Source organism: Sapajus apella, unplaced genomic scaffold, assembly GCF_009761245.1.
Source record: "Sapajus apella isolate SASKATOON/1434 unplaced genomic scaffold, GSC_monkey_1.0 scaffold106, whole genome shotgun sequence".
NCBI classification, from domain to species: Eukaryota; Metazoa; Chordata; class Mammalia; order Primates; family Cebidae; genus Sapajus; species Sapajus apella.
In genome coordinates, this window is record NW_022437046.1 from 5,691,617 (window position 1) to 5,715,118 (window position 23,502).

The following is a 23,502-nucleotide window of genomic DNA, read 5'->3' on the forward strand; positions in this document are numbered from 1 at the left end:
TTTTTTTTTTTTTTTTTTTTTTTTTTTTTTTTTTTTTTTTGAGACATGGTCTCGTTATGTTGCCCAGGCTGGTTTTGAACTCTTGGAATCAAGAGATCCTCCTGCCTTGGCCTCCTGAAGTACTGGGGTTACAGGTGTGAGTCACTGCATCCAGCCTTACATTTTTTGACAGCTTTAATTTTAGAATGTTTTGCTCTATAATGAGTAGAAATCTGCTTCTCTCTACCTTCATTGATTTTAATTCTTATATTTTAGAGTCATAACCAGCCTCATTAACCTTTAGCTTAAAAATCCTTCAGATATTTGGAGACAGCAGTCATTCCATTCCTTATATGTTATGTTTTATTTATTTAGTAAATTATGCCTTTAAATTAGTCTCTACTCTGAATGCTTTAATGTTTGTTTTGCTTAGGGTGCCGCACATTAAAGGAGAAGCTGAATTAAAGAAGATAAAAGTAGGATGACCACTATCTAGCTCTTTCCATTTTTACCTCTAAGTACTACTTTGAGGTGTAGTATATTGAGATTTTCCTCCCAGAATAGCCTACTGTCATCTTTCTGTCTTTGGAACTTTCTCTCAGGGTTGTCCTTACTCTTTCTAACAATACTGTATTTGTGGTTTGCAGTTGACATTTCAGCTAAATTTAATATTATCTGTATATTTGGGCATGCTTCCATTGCTTTATCTTAGTCATCAGTAAAGATTTTCATTAGTTTGAATCTTAGGCCCTCCTGAATGGCAAAATATTCAACATCTCCTACAGGTTTACTTAAAGCTATTGATAACTGCTGTTTGGATATATAACTCTCAATCTGTCTGGCTCCCCACCTTACATTTTCATACTCCACCTGGGCAAATTACTTTATTCTTTGTACAGTTTGGAATTCATTTAATAGATTCTGAGTAAAATACTCTTTGATATAATTTTTAAAACATTATAATTAATAAGCGCCCTCTGTGTGAACAGTGTGCTAGTACATCTAGTTAGAGTAACATTGGTTATAAGGACAGATAGACCTGGAATAAAATCTTGCCTTCACCTTTTGCTTATTGTGAGAACTTGGAATTGTATACTGTTACTGTTTATTTTTAATAGGGACAATAATATTTCACAAGATTTGTTGTGAGAAGCAAGTAAGATAGCACATGTAAAATATAAAGTTCAGTACCTGGTACTTAATAGCCTCAGCAGGTTTTTCTTTCTTTCTCTCCTTTCAGGGTCTACCTCAAATCTTATTACGTCTATGAAACTATTCCCAATGATCTTACTCCCTTTCCTAAATAGTTTCTGTATTAATTTTTATTTTATCAAAGCAATACATTAAAAAATAGATAAAAATCTAGATAATGCTAAATAACTTTAACAAAACCAGAAGACAGTGCACTTCCCCAACCCTTCTTTCCTTCCCAGTGTCCAATTCTAGTCCCCAAAAGCAAAATTAAAAACAAACCAAAAAAACCCAGCTTGATTGAGGTAATTGGTATACAAAACAGACTGCACCCTATTTAAAGTGTACACATTAAATTTTGACATTTGGTTTATACCTGTGAAACCATCACAAGCAAGATAGAACATATCCTTCACCTCCAAGTTTTATTATATTCCTTTGTGAGCCCTCCTTCTCCATTAAACTGTCCCACCATTTCTCCCCCAGCAACCGCCGATCTACTTTCTGTCACTGTAGATTAGTTTGCATTTTCTAGCCTTTTATATGAACTGTTTTAGTCTTGGTCTGCTAATTCTAACATCTGTTCTGGGTTGATTTCAACTGATTATTTTCCTTATGGACCATGTTTCCTGCTTTTTTGTAAGCCTGGTAATCTTTGATTGGATACGAGGCAATGCGCTTTGCTAGGTGCTGAATAATTTTTGTATTACTATAAATAGTCTTGAATTTTGTTCTGGATTTCATGAAGCTACTTGGAAACAGTTTGATCCTTTTGGATTTTGCTTTTGTGATTTGTTAGGTACGTCAGGAACAGGGTTCAGTCTAGTACTAGCTATTCCCTATTAACTGAGGTCAGGCCTTCTTGGCTGCTTTATTCAATGTCCAGCAAGATACAAATTTTACTATTTCAGCTTGTGGGAATAGGCACTGTTTCTGGCTATGTGTGAGCACCTGGTACTGTTCCCTCTAATATTTTCACTATGGTTCTTTCCTGGCTTTAGGTAGTTTGCACATATATATCTGTTGACCAGTCTTCTGCTGAATAGTTAGGGGGTCCTTTAAAGATTTCCTGAGTGCTTTCTCTCTGAAGTTGTCTCTCATATACTGTAGCCCACGAAATCTAGTCACCTTGGTCTTCCTGAACTCTCCACTTTGTTTCCTCATCAGGGAGCCTGCCAAGCTCCCCCTGAGTACTCCCTCCTTATGCTGTGGCTTGAGTACTCCAGGCAGTAAGTTAGGGGCAATTATAGGGGCCTCCATTTATTTCTTGGTTTCTTGGGAATCGTTGCCTGAAGTCTATTGTCTTGAAAATAGTTGTTTCAGATATTTTGTCTCCCTTCCCCTCCCCTTCCCTCTTTGCCTCTCTTCTCCTTATTTCAGGTAAGAAGATAAATCTGGTTCTTGTTTCTTCATCTTGTATGGAAACAGAAGTCTGACAATAACTTTGTTTTTATGTATGTATGTATAATTGAGTCTCACTATGTTGCTCAGGCTGCTCTAGAACTCCTGGGCTCAAGCAATCCTCCCACCTTAGCCTTCTGAAGTGCTAGGATTACAAGTGTGAACCATTGCCCCTGGCCAGCTACTTATTTTTTTAATAATTTGGCTCCAGATTTCTAAATAACTATATTATAGTGCTATTTCTGGATCTGTAAATTTAAGATATTGTCTGTTGTCTTCTAGTTATGGTGATTGGGGATTTTGCTTTTCTATACCATCATTGTTTTCTCTGCCATATTTTCTCAATAAAGTCAGAGCATAGTTTTTTAAATTAAATAAGTAGTTAGGCTGTAACATCAATAATATCAATATGGCTATATAAATAATGTGTACTGCTAAGCCAAATAGTGTACTCTATGGTAATATTTCTTTCTGTGTAGACTACTAAAAGCACAAAAATTAGCTGGGCATGATGCAGCACCTGTGTTCCCAGCTACTCGGGAGGCTGAGGCAGGAGAATCTCTTGAACCAAGAAAGCAGAGGTTGCAGTGAGCTGAGATCATGCCACTGCACTCCATCCTGGGCAACAGAGGGAGACTCTGTATTTTAAAAAAAAATCACCAAAAATTTGTCCACAGCAAATACATAGGGCTAATATTAATATTCCTTTTAGAAGAAGGGCTCCTTCTTATAGAAAAAGGAAAGACCAATAGAAAAAGTAGCAAAGGGCATGAAATATATTTCATAAGAAAAGAAATACAGATGGCCCTTAAGAACATAAAATTATACCCATTCTCATTCACTGTCAAAGAACCATGCGTCCATGTTTTCTTTCACTACTTTTTGGGCCAATAGATGTGTTTATTTTTTGACTTGGCAATCTCATTTTTGTATATCTATTTTATGGATGTACCTGCACTTGTAAATATGTATGGCTCTTCATTGCAGTATTGCATGTGATTGTAAGAATGGGAAATAACCTGAATGTTTACAGTAACAGAGGACTGGTTGAATGAGCTATAGTACAGCTTTTCCAACACTTCTCTCAAATGCCCATTGGCATTTTTTTTTTGTTTACAAATTTTTAAATTTATCAAATTGTCTGTCCTTTTCTTTTTTCTTCTTACAAATTTCTTTCCCGCAGTTCTTGGTTCTTCTGCTGCAATTTGGACTGTGTGGTCTCTTGTCCTTTTGCAGTCTTGAGCCTTTTCTTTACCTCTCTCCTGTGTTGCAGCCCATGTTTCTTAGCACTCGTGTCATCTTTTCTCATGGTTAATTTCCTTGTTTGAGGTCATTACATCTCCAGTTGATTCTAGAGAAAATATATATGTTGTAAGTATATTATTTTAATCCTTGACTGTTTGAAAATGTTTTCCTCTAACCTCTCAGTTAATTGATTATTTGTCTTGATATTAGCATCTCTGCTGAAAATTGTTCTTTTGAAATCTGGAAACTATTGTGCCACTTTATTCTATTCAGAATCAAATTTATAAACAAAAAATAATGTCATTTCTTTCTCCATTTTACCTACTTATATCTTCTACTGGGGTTTTTACTATTCGTTTGCTATTCATGTTTGCACATTGTTTTATGAAGACAGGAGCAAAGATCAAATGAAGATCAATTAATTAAGCCTCTTATGTTTTACTAGAAACAGAAACTAGAAATTAAAACATTACTAGAAAAATGAAATGTTAAAGATACATACAAAATGTAAACTGCGATTTGTTGCTTTTTTATCCCAGTGACAAAATTAAGCCAATTATATATTCATTTTGTCATACTGCATGCATGGACCACAGTTTCAGTGCATCGGTGTAGGCTGCCTTCCCCAGCTCATTTTTTACTGTATCTCTGAGGTTCTTCCTGAGATCCTTTTCCTGCTTGTCATCAGAATTTAGAATTTCCTTTAGTGGGTTTGCTGGTGGAAAATTTTTAGTTTCATTTGTCTGAAAGTATCTTTATTTTATTTGGATTATTGTAAGACATTTTTGGTGAGTACAGAATTTTTTTTTCAGCACCTTGAAAATATCTTCCCAATGTCTTTCTGAGAAGTTACTTGTTTAATTATTGTTAAAGGCTACATGAATGTATCTTTATTTAAAATGTTGTTAATTAACTTAAATATCTTCTTGTGTTTTTCTCTTAAAGGGAATACAGTGAGTAACCTGATCATGATTATACCTCCAGTGTTTGGTGCAATTCAGAGTGTTAGAGACGGTCTGGAAAAACGGTACATTGCTTCTTATTTAGCACTGACAGGTATGTATAACACTATATCTAAAGAAATGTACAGTATTCAAATGGTCCATTTTTCTCATTCATTTCTAAAAGCAGTTTTCAATTTTGTGTTATTATATAACTTGAATATATTCTGAAGCTTCTTAGTTAAAACTCCAAAAACCTTGCCAGTGAATTGAACTGCATTTTGAATAAAATATTTTAGAACTTAGGAAATATTTTAAGCATACAAAAAAATAGAGATAATATAACATATACCCACATATCTTACTACCCAGCTTTGTCAGATCCTAACAGTTTATAATATTTGTTCCAGATATATTTCTTTTTTAAGGAAATTACTAGAGGTAAAATTGAAACTCCTTTGTATTCCTGCCTGATTGTATCCCCCTCAGTCTCACAGTCCATCCCCTAAGAGCTAACCTCAATCCTAAATTTGATGCTTATCATTTTCTCACGTTTTCATGCTTATAGAATGTGTGTATATAGCTTTAAAAGTATATGTAGTATAGTTTTGCATAGTTTTAAACCTTTTGGAAAGGATGCCATCTAACTTTTTGCAATTTACATGTGTTCTACTTGTCTGTGAGGTAGAGGACTGTATCTTAGTCATTTTTGCATCCCCATTGTCTGGCAGTTTAGTGGTCCTCAATAAGTACTAGATGGATGGGTAAATCAGCTATACCAGAGCCTAACGTAGTTAAATCACTTCTGCCTTTTGTCATGTTCTTGTATCATCATAACAAAGAAAAAATACCAAATAAAGTGGATTCTTTCTAGTAGTTTCTTTTTTTCTTTTTCTATTCTTTTTTTTAAATAAAGACGGGGTTTCACCATGTTGGTCAGGCTGGTCTTGAACTCCCGACCTGAGGCGATCTGCCCACCTTGGCCTCCAAAGTGCTTGGATTACAGGTGTGAGCCACCACACCCGGCCTTTAAATATTTTTATTTTTTATTTATTTCTTTCTTTTTTTGAGACAGAGTCTCACTCTGGTACCCAGGTTGGAGTGCAGTGGTACAGTCTCAGCTCACTGCAGCCTCAACCTCCTAGGAACAAGCGATCCTCCTACCTTAGCTTCCCAAGTAGCTGAGACCACAGGCATATGCCACCACACCTAGCTAATTTTTATATTTTTTTGTAGAGACAGGATTTCGCCATGTTGCCCAGACTAATCTCAAATTCCTGAGATCAAACGATTCTCCTGCCCTGGCCTCCCAAAGTACTGGGATTACAGGTGTGTGCCACTGCCCAGGCCCTATTTCTTTTTTATAACTCTCTAAAGGCTCTTTTTTTTTTTTTTTTTTTTGCTCATAGTGAGTATTTCCACATTGACAGAAAGGACTTCTAATTATCCCAAAACTGTAAGCTATAGTGAATCATGTCAGATTCTACCTTAGATTATTTATTAGATATGAGAGACTTTAATTTCAGAATCTGTTACTCATATGCATTTTAAGAAAGTTATTTGATTTATCTTCAAAAGGAAGATAATCTAAGTCTACAAACTTATCCCTTTGCTTTTTTTCTTGGGTGTTTTCATGATGTTTATAAAACATAAACAAATCACAATCAGTAACAACAATAAAAATAAAAAGATTTAAGATACTTCTAATTGCCGTAGGATAATGGCGGCCCCCTAAGTTAGAGTTTGTCCACTTACTCTCCCACAAAACCATACAGATTAATAAGGAAAACAAATAGAACTACATACAACCCACACTTTCAGCCTTACTAGGAGAAAGAATATTATGAACTTCAATTTATTTTAAAATAAGAAATAAACACCAGATGCCAACAGAACTATTTTCAGTGATTCAGACTTGGAGATGTTTGAAAAACTATATGGAAAAGAGAAGAGAGAACTCAAGGGCCTAATTCTGACAAAAAGAGCAATAGAAAGATAAAACTCCACAATAAAGGCAGAATCTATGAAAGCCATCTAAGATCTGGTGGATCACAGTACTGTCTAAAGGTAAAAGACCTGAAAGTGTGTCAGACCTAAGGTGGCAGTTTTAGAAAGGCATTACTTCTGGGAAAGAGATAAGTAGAAAAGGGGAGGTGGCTTTGAGGATATGTTAATGAGAGGAAAGAAGAAAGTTTGGGAGAATTAAGATCCTATGGAAGCTATCTGGGAAAGAGGACCGAATAGGAACAGCTCCGGTCTGCAGCTCCCAGCAAGATTGACACAGAAGGCAGGTGATTCCTGCATTTCCAACTGAGGTACCCGGTTCATCTCATTGGGACTGGTTGGATAGTGGGTGCAGCCCACGGAGATTGAGCCAAAACAGGGTGGGGTGCTGCCTCACTCTAGAAGTGCAAGGGGTCAGGGGATTTCCCTTTCCTAGCCAAGGGAAGCTGCAAGAGACTGTACCAGGAAAAACGGTGCATTCCGGCCCAGATACTGTGCTTTACCCATGGTCTTCACAACTGGCACACCAGGAGATTCTCTCTGGTGCCTGGCTTGGCAAGTCCCACCCTCACAGAGTCCAGCAAGCTAAAATCCACTGGCTTGAAATTATTGCTGCTAGCACAGCAGTCTGAGGTTAGCCTGGGATGTCAGTTTGGTGTGGGAAGGGACATCCGCCATTGCCGAGGATTAAATAGGTAGTTTCAACCTCACAATGTAAACAAAGCCACCAGGAAGTTTGAACTGGGCGGAGCCCACCACAGCTCCCTGGGACAGAGCACCTGGGGGAAGGGGCAGCTGTGAGTGCAGCTTCAGCAGACTTAAATGCCCCTGACTGACAGCTCTGAAGAGAGCAGCAGTTCTCCCAGCATAGTGTTCGAGCTCTGATAAGGGACAGACTGAGTCCCTGACCCCCCATGTATCCAGACTGGTAGACACCTCCCAGTAGAGGCTGATAGACACCTCATACAGGATAGCTCTGGTTGGCATCTGGTGGGTGCCCCTCTGGGATGAAGCTTCCAGAGATAGGAACAGGCAGCAATCCTTGTTGTTCTGTAGCCTCTGCTAATGATATCCAGGCAAATTCTGCTGGTGATATATCCAGGCAAACAGAGTCTGGAGTGGACGTCCAGCAAACTCCAGCAGACCTGCAGCAGAGGGGCCTGACTGTTAGAAGGAAAACTGCCAAACAGAAAGGAATGGTATCAACATCACCAACATCAATGACCAAAGGTAGAGAAATCCACAAAAATGAGGAGAAACCAGCACAAAAAGGCTGAAAATTCCAAAAGCCAGAATACCTCTTCTCCTCCAAAGAATAACAACTCCTCACCAGCAGGAGAACAAAACTGACCAGAGAATGTGTTTGACAAACTGACAGAAGTAGGCATCAGAAGGTGGGTAATAACAAACTCCTCCAAGCTAAAGGAGCATGTTCTAACCCAAAGCAAGGAAGATAAGAACCTGGAAAAAAGGGTAGACAAATTTTCTAACTAGAATAACCAGCTTAGAGAACATAAATGACCTGATAGAGCTGAAAAACACAGTACAAGAACTTCGTGAAGCATACACCAAGTATCAATAGCCAAATCAATCAAGCCGAAGAAAGCATATCAGAGATTGAAGATCAACTCAATGAAATAAAGTGAGAAGATAAGATTAGAGAAAAAAGAGTGAAAAGAAATGAACAAAGCCTCCAAGAAATATGGGACTATGTGAAAAGACCCAATCTATGTTTGATTGGTGTACCTGAGAGTAACAGAGAAAAGGGAACCAAGTTGGAAAACACTCTTTAGGATATTATGTAGGAGATCTTCCCCAACCTAGCAAGGCAGGCCAAAATTCAAATTCAGAAAATAAAGAGAACACCACAAAGATATTCCTTGAGAAGAACAACCCTAAGACGCATAATCATCAGATTCACTAGGGTTGAAATGAAGGAAAAAATGTTAAGGACAGCCAGAGAGAAAGGTCAGGTTACTCACAAAGGGAAGCCTATCAGACTAACAGCGGGTCTCTCAGCAGAAACCCTACCAGCCAGAAGAGAGTGGGGACCAGTATTCAACATTCTTAAGGAAAAGAATTTTGAACCCAGAATTTCATATCCAGCCAAACTAAGCTTCAGAAGCAAAGGAGAAATAAAATCCTTTACAGACAAGCAAATGCTGAGAGATTTTGTCACCACTAGGCCTGCCTTATAAGAGCTCCTGAAGGAAGCAGTAAAGATGGAAAGGAACAACTGGTACCATCCACTGCAAAAATATACAAAATTGTAAAGACCATTGACACTATGAAGAAACTGCATCAACTAATGAGCAAAATTACCAGCTAGCATCATAATGACAGGATTAAATTCACACATAACAATATTAACCTTAAATATAAATGGGCTAAATGCCCCAATTAAAAGACACAGACTGGCAAATTGGATAAAGAGTCAAGACTCATTAGTGTGTTGTGTTCAGGAGACCCATCTGACATGCAAAGACACACATAGGCTCAAAATAAAGGGATGGAGGAAGATTTACCAAGCAAATAATAATAATAATAATAATAAAATAAAAAATAAAAGCAAGGGTTGCAATCCTAGTCTCTGATAAAACAGGCTTTAAACCAACAAAAATCAAAAGAGACAAAGAAGGGCATCACATAATGAAAAAGGGATCAATGCAACAGGAGGAGCTAACTATTCTAAATATATATATACCCAATACAGGAGCACTCAGATTCATAAAGCAAGTTCTTAAAGACCTACAAAGAGACTCAGACTCCCATACAATAATAGAGGGAGACCTAACACCCCAATGTCAATATTAGATCAACAAGACAGAAAATTAACAAGGATATCCAGGACTTGAACTCAGCTCTGGACAAGCAGACCTGGCAGACATCTACAGAACTCTTCACCCCAGATCAACAGAATATACATGCTTCTCAACACCACATTGCACTTATTCTAAAATTGACCACATAATTGGAAGTAAAACACTCCTCAGCAAATGCAAAAGAATGGAAATCATAACAAACAGTCTCTCAGACCACAGTGCAATCAAATTAGAACTCAGGATTAAGAAACTCACTCAAAACCACACAACTACATGGAAACTGAACAATCTGCTCCCGAATGACTACTGGGTAAATAACAAAATGAAGGCAGAAATAAAGATATTCTGTGAAACCAGTGAGAACAAAGATGCAACATATCAGAATCTCTGGGAATATTTAAAGCAGTGTGTAGAGGGAAATTTATAGCACTAAATACCCACAAGAGAAAGTGGGCAAAAATCTAAAATCAGCACCCTAACATCACAATTAAAAGGACTAGAGAAGCAAGAACAAACAAATTCAAAAGCTAGCAGAAGACAAGAAATAACTAAGATCATGAAAAACACTTCAAAATCAATAAATCCAGGAGCTATTTTTTTTAAAGATCAACAAAATAGACTGCTAACCAGATTAATAAAGAAGAGAGAAGAATCAAAGAGATGCAATAAAAAATGATAAAGGAGATATCACCACGGATCCTACAGAAATACAAACTACCATCAGAGAATACTATAAACACCTTTATACAAATAAATTAGAAAATCAAGAAGAAATGAATAAATTCCTGAACACACACCCTCCCAAGACTAAACCAGGAAGAAGTCGAATACCTGAATAGGCCAATAACAAGTTATGAAATTGAGGCAGCAATTAATAGCCTACCAACCAAAAAAAGTCCAGGACCAGATGGATTCACAGCTGAATTCTACCAGAGAGGATCTGGTACAAAGAGGACTTGGTACCATTCCTTTTGAAACTATTCCAAACAATAGAAAAAGAAGGACTCCTCCCTAACTCATTTTATGAGGCCAGCATCATCCTGATACCAAAACCTGGCAGAAGACACAACAAAGAAAATTTCAGGCCAATATCCCTGAGGAAAATCAATGTGAAAATCCTCAATAAAACACTGGGAAACCAAATCCAGCACTTCATCAAAAAGCTTGTCCACCACAATCAAGTCAGCTTTATTCCCGGGATGCAAGGCTGGTTCCACATATGCAAATCAATAAATGTAATCCATCACATAAACAGAAGCAATGACAAAAACCACTTGATTGTCTCAATAGATGCAGAAAAGGCCTTCGACAGAATTCAACACCGCTTCATGCTAAAAACTCTCCATAAACTAGGTATTGATGGAACATATCTCAAAATAGTAAAAACTGTTTATAACAAACCCACAGCCAGTATCATATTAAATAGGCAAAAACTGGAAGCATTCCCTTTAAAAACTGCCACAAGACGAGGATGCCCTCTCACCACTCCTATTCAACATAGTATTGGAAGTTCTGGCCAGGGCAATCAGGCAACAGAAAGAAATAAAGGATATTCAAATAGGAAAAGAGGAAGTGAAATTGTCTCTGTAGATGACATGATTGTCTATTTAGAAAACCCCATCGTCTCAGCCCCAAATCTCCTTAAGCTGATAAGCAACTTCAGCAAAGTCTCAGGATATAAAATCAATATGCAAAAATCACAAGCGTTTCTATACACTAATAACAGACAGAGAGCCAAATTATGAGTGAATTCCCATTCACAATTGCTACAAAGACAATAAAATACATAGGAATACAATTTACAAGGGATGCGAAGGACCTCTTTGAGGAGAACTACACACCACTGCTCAAGGAAATAAGAAAGGACACAAACAAATGGAAAAAATAGTTCATGTTCATGGATAGGAAGAATCAATATTGTGAAAATGGACATACTGTCCAAAGTAATTTATGGATTCAGTGCTATCCTCATCAAACTACCACTGACTTTCTTCACAGAATTGGGAAAAATGACTTTAAATTTCATGTGAAACCAAAAAAGAGCCCACATAGCCAAGACAATCCTAAGCAAAAAGAACAAAGCTGGAGGCATCATGCTACCTGACTTCAAACTATACTACAAGGCTACAGTAACCAAAACAGCATGGTACTGGTACCAAAACAGAGATATAGACCAACGGAACAGAACAGAGGCCTCAGAAGTAACACCACACATCTACAACCATCTGACCTTTGACAAACCTGACAAAAACAAGCAATGGGGAAAGGATTCCCTATTTAATAAATGGTGTTGGGAAAACTGGCTAGCCATATGCAGAAAGCTGAAACAATTCCTTTCTTATACAAAAATTAACTCAAGATGGATTGAAGATTTAAATGTAAGACCCAAAACCATAAAAACTGTAGAAAAAACCTAGGCAATACCATTCAGGTCATAGGCATGGGCAAAGACTTCATGACTAAAACACCAAAAGCTATGGCACCAGAAGCCAAAATTGACAAGTGGGATCTAATTAGACTAAGGAGCTTCTACACAACAAAAGAAACTATCATCAGTGTGAACGGGCAACCTATAGAATGGAAGAAAAATTTTGCAATCTATCCATCTGACATTGCTAGTATCCAGAATCTACAAGGAACTTAAATAAATTTACAAGAAAAAAAACAGAACCCCATCAAAAAGTGGGTGAAGGATATGAACAGAGACTTTTTAAAAGAAGACATTTATGTGGCCAACAGGCATATGAAAAAATGCTCATCGTCACTGGTTATTAGAGAAATGCAAATCAAAACTACAATGAGATACCATCTCATGCCAGTTAGAAGGCGTTCATTAAAAAGTCAGGAAACAACAGATGCTGGAGAGGATGTGGAGAAATTGGAAAATTTTTACACTGTTGGTGGGAGTGTAAATTAGTTCAACCATTGTGGAAGACAGTGTGGTAATTCCTCAAGGATCTAGAATCAGAAATACCATTTGACCCAGCAATCCCATTAGTGGGTATATACCCAAAGGATTATAAATCACTCTACTATAAAGACACATGCACACGTATGTTTACTGTGGCACTGTTCACAATAGCAAAGACTTGGAACCAACCCAAATGCCCATCAATGATAGAATGGATAGAGAAAATGTGGCACATATACGCCATGGAATACTATGCAGCTATAAAAAAGGACAAGTTCATGTCCTTTGCAGGGACATGGATGAAGCTAGAAACCATCATTCTTGGCAAACTAACACAAGAACAGAAAACCAAACACCACATGTTCTCACTCATAGGTAGCAGTTGATCAATGAGAACACATGGACACAAGGAGAGGAACATCACACATTGGGGCCTGCATGGGGAGGGGGGTGGGGTGAAGGATAGCATTAGGAGAAATACCTAATGTAGATGATGGGTTGATGGGTGCAGCAAACCACCATGGTGCATGTATACCTGGATAACAAACCTGCACATTCTGCACATGTACCCCAGAACCTAAAGTATAACCAAAAAAAGAAAGAAAGGCATTACTGCTGTCATGAAGAAATGCTTTTATTTCAACCCTGGTTTCAAAAACTTGTGTGAATACTTTTTACTTCAATAAATAGTTTACTTCTGTGTAGAAAACAAAACAAAACAAAATCCTGCTGTAAACAAAGAATTAAAAAATACATCAACCTCTTCTCCCTTCATTGGTCCCTGAATATATACATATTATATATATATATATATATATATATATATATATATATATATATATATATGAAACTGAAGTGGACAGCCTTGAATTAGGAATCTTGTAAGGCACTTAAAATCTTTACTCTCTCTATAAAATAGACCCAAAAAATGCAGCCTATTTCCATACAAAATTAGTATAAAATGAAAACAGGAAATGAGAATCAAAACCATTTGGCTGATAGAATTTCTTCCCCACAACAAACCATGAAACAGAAGGAAGATGTAATACAACACTTCTAACTGAATTAAATAGCCTCAAACAGCGAAATGAATCAAAAATTTAAAAGCTAATAACAGAAATAGCTCCATTCCTCCCCTCAAAAAAAGAAGAAAGAAAATTAGAATTCATCAAACCTAGGAAAGAAATTAAGACTAAATTACAGTGTGCTTGAGGGAGAGCAGAGTCTACTAAACATTTAATAAGGGCTGTTGTAGGAAGGCAGAGACACAAGCAAGAGAATTAAAAGCAGATAAAGAAATAAAAAGGGTCAGAGAGAAAATGATTGAAATGGAAGACAGGCAAAAAAGATCTAACATGCATATAATTTGAGTCCCCAGGTGAAGTAGGGGGAACCAATGGAACAAAATTACATTTAAAAGCATAATTCAAGACAACTTTCTGGAAATGAAAAAAGACCTTCATATGTATATTATCCAATATACATATGTAGTATGTATATTTACCAGCTCCAATTTTGCCTGGTAAACTGACTTAGAATGATCAATTTTGAGACATAGCCTAGTAAAACTATTGGGTTGTAAAAATGAAAATATTCTCAAAGCTCTTGGAAATAAGACTTGATTACTTACAAAGGACCAAAAATTAGATTGGCATCAGACCTTATCAGCAGTATACAAAGAAGATACCAGTGGAGCAGCATTTTCTAAAAAATGAAGAAGAAGTATAAGCCAGGGATTTTATATTCCAACCAGGTTGTTCTCCACATACTCTAGTTATAGAAAAACAGTTTTAAACCTACAAATACTCATTGAATACTGTACACATGACTCCTTCCTGATGAATTCACTGTTGCTGCAGTGTTCAATTTAGTAGCTACTAGTCACATGTTGTAATTTAAATTAACTACAGTTAAATAAAATGTAAAATTCAGTTCCTTTGTCACACTAGCCACATTTCAAGTGCTCAATACCCACATGTGGCTTGTGACTACTGTATTGGGTAGTGCAAATATAGAACATCTTCATTACTGCAGAAAGCTCTACCAGCCACACTGTACTAGGAGATAATATCTATCCAGTCAAGAGAAGACTAGGAAAATGTTGGCAAAATGTCTGATGGTGAACATTTACTGTATTTAACTATAGATCTAAAACTAAAACAAGTGGGTTAAGGGCTAAAGAATAGTGTATGTGAACTATATGTTCTGATAAAATAGGAAGAATACAATCTTTAAAATGAAAGAAGGAGAGAGAAAAAGGGAAAAATAAAATAAATTCATTGGTCACTCTGCAGGTAATAAGTGGGGCACTTTAGAATATGATTTAAAAGTAATAAACCAGATAGTAAAAGCTTAAGTAAGGGAAAAAAAAAAGGAGGGAGCCTAAGAGTACTGAAAAAGGCTTAATATAAAAGTAATTACTAAAACAACAACAAAACACCCTGTGTTAGTTTGTTTTCATGCTGCTGATAAAGACATACCCAAGACTGGGAAGAAAAAGAGGTTTATTGGACTTACAGTTCCACATGGCTGGGGAGGGCTCACAATGATGGCAGAAAGCAAGGAGGAGCAAGTCACTTCTTACATGGATGGCAGCAGGCAAAGAGAGAGCTTGTGCGGGGAACCTCCCATTTTCTAAAACCATCAGATCTTGTGAGACTTATTCACTATCATGAGAACAGCATGGGAAAGACTTGCCCCCATAATTCAGTCACCTCCTACTGCATTCCTCCCACAATACATGGGAATTGTGGGAGTTACAATTCAAGATGAGATTTCGGTGGGGACACAGCCAAACTATATCACACCCCATTCCTACATATGAAAAGAATTTATCTTAAAGAGTGAAAAGGAGCAGGGGGCGGTGGCTCATGCCTGTAATCCCTGGGAGGCCAAAGCAGGTGCATTACATGAGCCCAGGCATTTGAGACCAGCCTGGGCATCAATAGTGAGACCCTGTCTCTTAAAAAATAAAAAAAAAGTGGAAAGAAAAGAAAAAAGAAAAAAAGTGAATGGACTACAAACATGCACCACCACACCTTGCTAATTTTTGTATTTTTTTTTTTTTTGTAGAGATAGGGCTTCACCACATTGCCCAGGCTAGTGTGGAACTCCTGGGCTCAAGCGATCTGCCTATTGTTGACCTCAAGCAGTCTGCCCATATTGGCCTCTCAAAATGCTAAGATTAGAGGCCTGAACCATGGCATTAGAAAAGCAAATAAAATGAAAAACTTCTTTTTTTTTTTTTTTTGAGACAGGATCTTGCTCTCTCACCTAGGCTGGAATGCAATGGTGCTATCATGGCTTACTGCAGCCTCAAACTCCCAGGCTGAAGCAATCCTCCCACCTCAGCCTCTGAAATAGCTGGAACTACAGGTGCACACCACCACACCCTGCTTATTTATTATTATTTATTTATAGAAACAGGGTTTCCCTATGTTGCCTGGGCTGGTCTTGAATTCCTGGCTTGTGTATGTATGTATGTATGTATGTATGTATGTATGTATGTATGTATTGATAGTAATGGAATATCCCTGTATTGCTCAGGCTGGTCTTGAATTCCTGCCCTCAAGCAATCTTCATGCTTTAGCCTCCCAATGTGTTCAGACTACAGGCATAAGCCAGTGTGTCTGACCTTGAAAAACTATATTGATATTGCTGGGAGCTGGGATTCTCACTGTGGAAGAAGGGAGATACAGATTTGGATGAGTGAAGGCAAGGAAAAACCCTGTGGTATTGGATTGGACTTAGAGGTAGCAGCATGATTTTTAAAAAATTGATTCAAATGGTCTATTATCTGAAAGGGCCTGGGAGCAAAGACTCCTTAGTAGCAATGAACATACCTATTAATAGTGCTAGGCTTTGGTTTTTAAGTCTTTCCACACTGAAAGGAACCAGAATTTCTTGGAGAAGTGGCCAATTTCTGGGCTAAGGCAGGGAAAGTACAAGATTATCCTGGAACATCTTATCAGAAAGTAAGAAAGTGCTAAAAATACAAAAAAATAAAAAAGACTCATGTCAAAGTGACACAGAAGGCAATTTGGCCAAACCAGGACAATCTGAACTTAATAATCTGAAAAATAACAGTAATAGATTTTAACATGTGGTATAAAAAAATAATCCATGAATTCCTAAGATTCTAAAAAAGCAAACAAATGGAGAAGAGAAAGCTTAAAAAAAAAAAAAAGCAGTAGAATGCCAACTAATAAATGTAAACAGCATGATAACTGATTCAGGCAAGAGTTATCAGTGAATATAAAACTATTAGGTCAGAGTGTTTGGTCAATAAGATAATTACAGTTTCACAGTATCTCCTCACAGATTACTCATTGTTTATAATGGGTAGAATGTTAACAGTGGAGAAATCTGGCAGATAGCATCTTGTTTTCAAGTAATCAAAGTTAACAGCATTAATAATGGTACATCCGGCCTGGGCAACATAGGGAGACCTTGTCTTTGCAAAATAAAAATCTTTAAAATTAGATAGGCATGGTGGTGCATACCTGTAGTCTCAACTACTCAAAAGGCTGAGGCAGGAGGATTCCTTGAGCCAAGGAGGTAGAGGCTGCAGTGAGCCAGGATTGTGCCACTGCACTCCAGCCTGGGTGACAGAGTGAGATGCTATCTCTAAAAACAAACAACAACAAAAAACAAAAATAAAGGTACAACCAGACAGCAGGTTCTTCCTGGTGTGATATACTGAAAAGGAAACATCATTATACCGTATTATTGCCAAAAGTGCTGAATGAAATAAAGAGAAATAACCAGAAAAAAGCAAACTGAGGAGCATTTTATGAAACAACTGTCCTATGTGCTTCTAAAAGGTTAGTGTCCTGAAAAACAAATAATTCATCTTGAACTGTTCCAGATTAAAAGAGACATGACAGCTAAATGCAATATGTAATCATAGATTAGATTCTGGGTTGGGGCATGAGGGGAAGAAGCTCTAAAGGACAGCATTGCATGAATCAGTGAAAGTTGAATAAAGACTTTATAATAGATAATAATACTACATTAATGATACATTTCCTGAATTTAATTATTGTACTACGATTATATGAGAGAATGTCCATGCTTAGGAGATGCATGCTGAAGTATTTAGGGGTAAAGGGTCATGCTCTCTACAACTTGCTTTCAAATAGTTGAGCAACATAACAATGTGTTTATTGCTTTATTTTATATACTTAAAAAAATTTTTTTTATACAGAGATGGGGTCTCACTGTGTTAGCCTAGGTTGGTCTTGAAATCCTAGCCTCAAGCAATCCTCCCACCTCAGCCTCCCAAAGTGCTAGGATTGTAGGCATTAGCCACTGTGCCCAGCCAACTTTTTTAATATATTGAGAGATAAAGAAAATATGGCAAAATGTTAATGATGAGTAAATCTAATTTAAGGGTATATGGGAGTTCATTGTAATATTTTTGTAACTTTTTTTTCTAAATGGGAAATGGGTTAAAATATTTTTAAAATAAAATGTTTAATTATTTTAAAAGATTTACTGAGCATTTAAAAAGATTTATGGATATATTATCATCAACTATAAGTATATATAGACAATAGTATGTGTAGTCTATAGCATACCAAGCAACTTAACAATAAATAAGAGGTTTGAAATAAGTAAAACTAGGAACAGAAGTGGGTAGTGATTACAGGAGTATTTATCTGACTTCTCTTTTTACCCACCAACTCTGGTGGTAAATGACTTTTTCCTCTGTGCTACTTCTATACCTTATTCTTACTTTATGGATTGCACTTATATCACTGTATGTGGTATTGTCATAATCTGTTTTTAAGTGTCTGTCCCTTCTATAAGATGAAGCTTCCTAAAAGTAGGGTTGAGTTTTATTCCTTTGGATTTTCTGCATTCAGCAAGACCTGGTACAAACTAAACACATGGGAATGTTCGATAGATAAGTGAATGAAAAAAATGAATACAGACACACAGAAAGGAGGTATAAACACACACACACACACACACACACACACACACACACACACACACACACGAGGGTAGAGAAGGGCAGAAGAGAGAAACACAACTTTACCTGGAAACAGAGATTTTATTTCAAATCAAGGATATTTGCTGAATACCATAACAAGATTTTCAGTATTTTTATTTTTTGACAAAAACCCATAACAACTACTTAACTATGCACTTTGTTGGTGGTGTTGATAGAGATTTTGCAGAAAGAGGTAGGAATTTTCACTCTGCGGAGAAGTATTTCGGGAACAGACAATAATTTATGAGGTTTCCGGTTTAGAGCCTAGATCCACTAAGAATTTAGTCATTTTAAAATTTATTTTAAAAATATTTACTATCTATTATGTTCTAGTTATAATTCTCAAAACCAAATTTCATTGGAGCTTATAGTCTAGCAGTGGAGACAGAAATTAATTAGATAATTTTAATTTTTTATTTTATATTATTTTTTTTGAGACAGAGTCTTGCAGTATAATCTGAAGTCAGGCAATATGATGCTTCTAACCTTGTTCTTTTCACTTGAGGTAATATGATGCCTCAGCCTTGTTCTTTTCACTTTTACTTAGGATTGCTTTGGCTATTCTGGCTATTTCTTGGTTTCATATGAACCTGAGGATAGTTTTTTTCTAATTTTGTGAAAAATGATGTTGATAGTTTGATAGGGATTTCCCTGAACCTGTAGATTGATTTGGGCAGTATGGTCATTTTAATGATATTAATTCTTCTAATCCATGAGCATGGGATGTTTTTCCATTGGCAAACATGGGATGAAAGAAACTGTGTCCTCTACAGTTTCTTTCATCAGTGTTTTGTAATTTTCCTTGTAGAGATCTTTTATCTCCTTGGTTAAATATATTTCTAGGTATTTTATTATCATTATCATTATTATTATTTAACTATTGTAAATGGGATTGCCTTCTTGATTTGGCCCTCCAATAGATAATTGTTGGTTTATAGAAATAGTATTGATTTATATACATTGATTTTTGTATCCTGAAACTTTACTGAATTCATTGATCAAATCTAAGTTTTTTTTTGGTGGAGTCTTTCGGATTTTCTAGATATAAGATCATATAGTCAGTAAACAGGGCTAATTTGACTTCTTCTTTTCCAATTTGGATGTCTTTTATTTTTTTCTCTTGCCTGATTGCTCTGGCTAGAACTTCCATACTATGTTGAATATGAGTGGTGAAAGTGGGCATTCATGTCTTGTTCCAGTTCTTAGAAAGAATGCTTTCAACTTTTCGCCATTAAGTATGATGTTGGCTATGGATTTGTTGTATATGGCCTTTATTATGTTGATCTATGTTCCTTCTATGCCTTGTTGAGACTTTTGTTATGAAATGATGTTGAGTTTTAATAAATACTTTTCTTGCATCGATTGAGGTGATCACATGGTTTTTGTTCTTCCTTCTTTTTATGTGATGATTTGCATTTATTAATTTGCATATGTTGATTTTTATATTTGCATATGTTTATCCTTGCCTCCCTGGGATAAGTGCCACTTGATCATGGTGTATTAAGTTTTTGATGTGCTGTTGGATTTGATTTGCTAGTATTTTGTTGAGGTTTTTTGTTTCTATGTTCATCAGATATATTATTGGTCTGTAGTTTTCTTTTTTATTTTTGTGTCCTTGCCTGGTTTTGGTATCAAAGTGATTCTTGCTTCGTAGAATTAGGAAGAATTCCCTTCTCCTTAATTTTTTGGGATAGTTTCAGGAAGATTGGTATTAGTTCTTTGTATGCTTGGTAGAACTCGGCTGTGAATCCATCTAGTCCTGGACTTAGTTTTGTTGGGAGTTTTTTTTTTTTTTAAATCACTGATTCAATCTCATTAGTCATTATTGATCTATTCAGGAGTTTCATTTCTTCCTGGTTCAATTTGGGGAGGTTTTGTTTCCCAGAATTTATCTGTTTTTTCTAGGTAGAGTAATTGTTTCTAATGATCTTTTGTATTTTCATGGTATCAGTTGTGATGTCTCCCTTTTCATTTCTGATTGTTTTTATTTGGATCTTCTCTCTTCTTGGTTAGTCTAGCTAGTGGTTTATCAATTTTATCTTTCGAAGAGCCAACTTTTGATTTTGTTGATTCTTTGCTTTTTTTGTTTGTTTCATTTATTTGTGCTTTTATCTTTGTTATTTCTTTTCTTCTGCTAACTTTGGGCTTGGTTTGTTCTTGTTTTTCTAGTTCCTTAAATTGTGAAATGAGTTGTTAATTTATGATCTTTCTACTTGTTTAATGTACACATTTAATGCTATCAACTTCCCTCTTAGCACTGCTTTTGCTGTATGCCACCTGTTTGGGTATGTTGTTTCCATTTTCATTTATTTCAAAAGATTTTAAAATTTCTATCTTCTTTCATTGGCCTAGTGATCATTCAGAAGCATGTTGTTTAATTTCTGTGTATTTGTATAGTTTCCAAAGTTCCTCTTGGTTGTGATTTCTAGCTTTATTCCACTGTGATCTGAGAAGATACTTAATACGAGTTTGATTTTTTTTTAATTTTAAGTCTTATTTTGTGGCCTAACATGATATATCTTATAGAGTGTTCCATGTGCTGGTCAAAATAATATAATTCTTTAGTTGTTGGGTAGAATGTTCTGTAAATATCTGTTAAGTCCATTTGGTCTGAAGTCCAATTTAAGTCCAATATTTCTTTGTTAATTTTATCTTAATGATCTATCTAGTGCTGTGAGTGATGTGTTGAAGTCCTCCACTATTATCGTATTGCTGTACACTTCTTTCTTTAGGTCTAGTAATATTGTTTTGTAAATTTGGGTGCTCTGATGTTGGGTGCATATATATTTAGGATTGTCATATTCTCTTGCAGAATTGATCCCTTTATTATTATATAATGACCTTTGTCCTTTTTTTTATTGTTTTTAATTTAAAATCTATTTTATCTGATATAAGTATAGGTATTCCCACTCATTTTCAATTTCTGTTTTCATAGAATATATTTTTCCACCCCTTTACTTTCAGTCTATATGTGTCATTACAGGTAAGGTGAGTTTCTTGTATGTAGCTATAGCTGGATCATGCTTTCTAAAATCCATCTGTCAATCTGTATCTTTTAAGTGGATCATTTAATCCATTTACATTCAAGATTAATATTGATATGTGAGGCTTTGTACCTGTCCATTGTTAATTGTTTTCTAGTTGTCTTTTTGTCTTTGTGGTTTGACGAAATTCTATTGTGTTGCCATTTGATTCTTTTCCTCCTTTGTGCAGTTGCTTTATAAGACCTATTTTTTTATATTTTCATGTGTTTTCATGATGGTGATTATTGACCTTTTTTTTTTTCCCATGGTGAAGAGTCCTTTGAGCATTTCCAGAAGGACCAGTCTAGTGGTAACAAATTCCCTCATTATTTGCTTGTCTGGGGAAGAATTTATTTTGCCTCCATTTGTGAAACTTATCCTGGCAGGATATAAAATTCTTGGCTGATTTTTTTTTTCTTTTGGCACTTTGATAATGCCATTCCATTCTCTTCTGGCCTGTAAGGTTTCTGTTAGAAAGTCTGCTGTTAGTTTGATGGGGTTTCCTTTATAGGTGACTAGATGCTTTTCTGTTTCTAATCTTAAAATTTTTTCTTTGACTTTGACTTTTGACATTCTGGATATAATATACCATAGTGATGTCCTCTTTGCAGTGTATTTGCCTGGGGATTGCTAGGCCTCCTGAATCTGGATGTCTAACTCTCTTGCTTGACTTGGAAATTTTTTATTGACAATTTCCTTAAACATGTTTTCTAAACTTTTTAATCTATTTTCCCCATATTGAAATACTGATAATTTGTAATATACTTTATGTAGTCCCAGATGTCTTGAAGGCTTTGTTTATTCTTTTTTGTTATTTTTTCCCCTAATTTTGTCTAACTGGATTATTTCAAAAAAACCTGCCTTCAAGTACTGAGATTCTTTCTTCTGCTTGGACTAGTCTATGATTGAAGCTTTTAAATGTATTTTGTATTTTTTTCAATGAATTATTCATTTCCAGAATTTCTGTTTGGTTTTTATTTAAGATATTTATCTCCTTGGTAAATTTCTCATTTGTATCCTGAATTGATTTTCTGATTTATTTGTATTGGTTCTCAGATGTCTCTTGTATCTCATGGAGCTTCTTTAAAATCAATATTTTGAATTTTTTACCTGGCATTTCAAGAAATTATTTTTGGTTGGGATCTATCTGGTGCTGGGCAACTGTTGTGGTTCTCTGATGGTGTCACAGTTTCCTGCTTGTTCATGTTTCCTGTGTCCTTCCATTGATATCTAAACATCTGGTTTAGTATTCACTTGTTCCAGTTTTTGAACTTTTGTAGGGTAGAATTTTTTCCTGAAGATAGATATATGTTGTTGGTTGAATAGGATGCTTTGGCTTTGATTTTGGGTGCCTGCAGTAGTGTGATCTTTATATGACTTCTTTGGCAGTACACAGGTTCAGTGGTATCTGTTATTTCCTCTATGGCTTAGGGTATAGTTAGCTGAGGCTGTGGTGAAGTTTTGCTGGGGGCTCAGACACCCACTGAGTCAGTATTTATACCCTGGTGGTGGCAGAATTAGACTGTGTCTTTTTTTTAGTCTCCAAAGCAGCATGTGCTGGCACCAGCGTTAGCGGGTCCTAGAGGGCCAATTCTTGGGCCTGCATTTGACTTTCTTAGAAGCCAGTAGTGGAGGCAATAGGATGGGTGTGTGGGCAGGTTCTCAGACTCCTGCATAGCTGGTGTGATATGAGTGATGGCAATAGTGGTAGTGGAGCAATCCACTGGGAGCCAAGTGATCTGTGTTGGCATTGCTGGTAGCTGTGATGGGCTGGGCAGGCTAGTCCTCAGTCCCATAGCTGCCTGAAGCAGGGTGTTAGGTATTGTCCTAGTTGTGAGTAGGAGAGTCTGGTTTCCCGGTGCCTCCCTTGGCTGGGTGGTGGTTGCTCCAGGTAGCCTCAAACTCAAGCTGAGGGTATAGCCCTGCATTAAACTTTCAAAATGGTGCTAGCTGGGGCCTGTGACCAGAGAGGGCAAGGCCCCTCTCA

At 36.4% G+C, this 23,502-nt stretch overlaps 1 protein-coding gene across 3 annotated transcripts in view; it reads left to right on the forward strand.

The window, feature by feature from the left end:
• ACER3 (alkaline ceramidase 3) overlaps window positions 1-23,502 on the forward strand; it is a 163,822-nt gene that overhangs the window by 65,539 nt on the left and 74,781 nt on the right. For all 3 annotated transcript variants that reach the window (XM_032259143.1, XM_032259142.1, XM_032259144.1), the window contains exon 2: window positions 4,762-4,872. In XM_032259143.1, coding sequence (XP_032115034.1) covers window positions 4,762-4,872 — 111 coding nt within the window. The remainder of the gene's footprint in view (window positions 1-4,761; window positions 4,873-23,502) is intronic.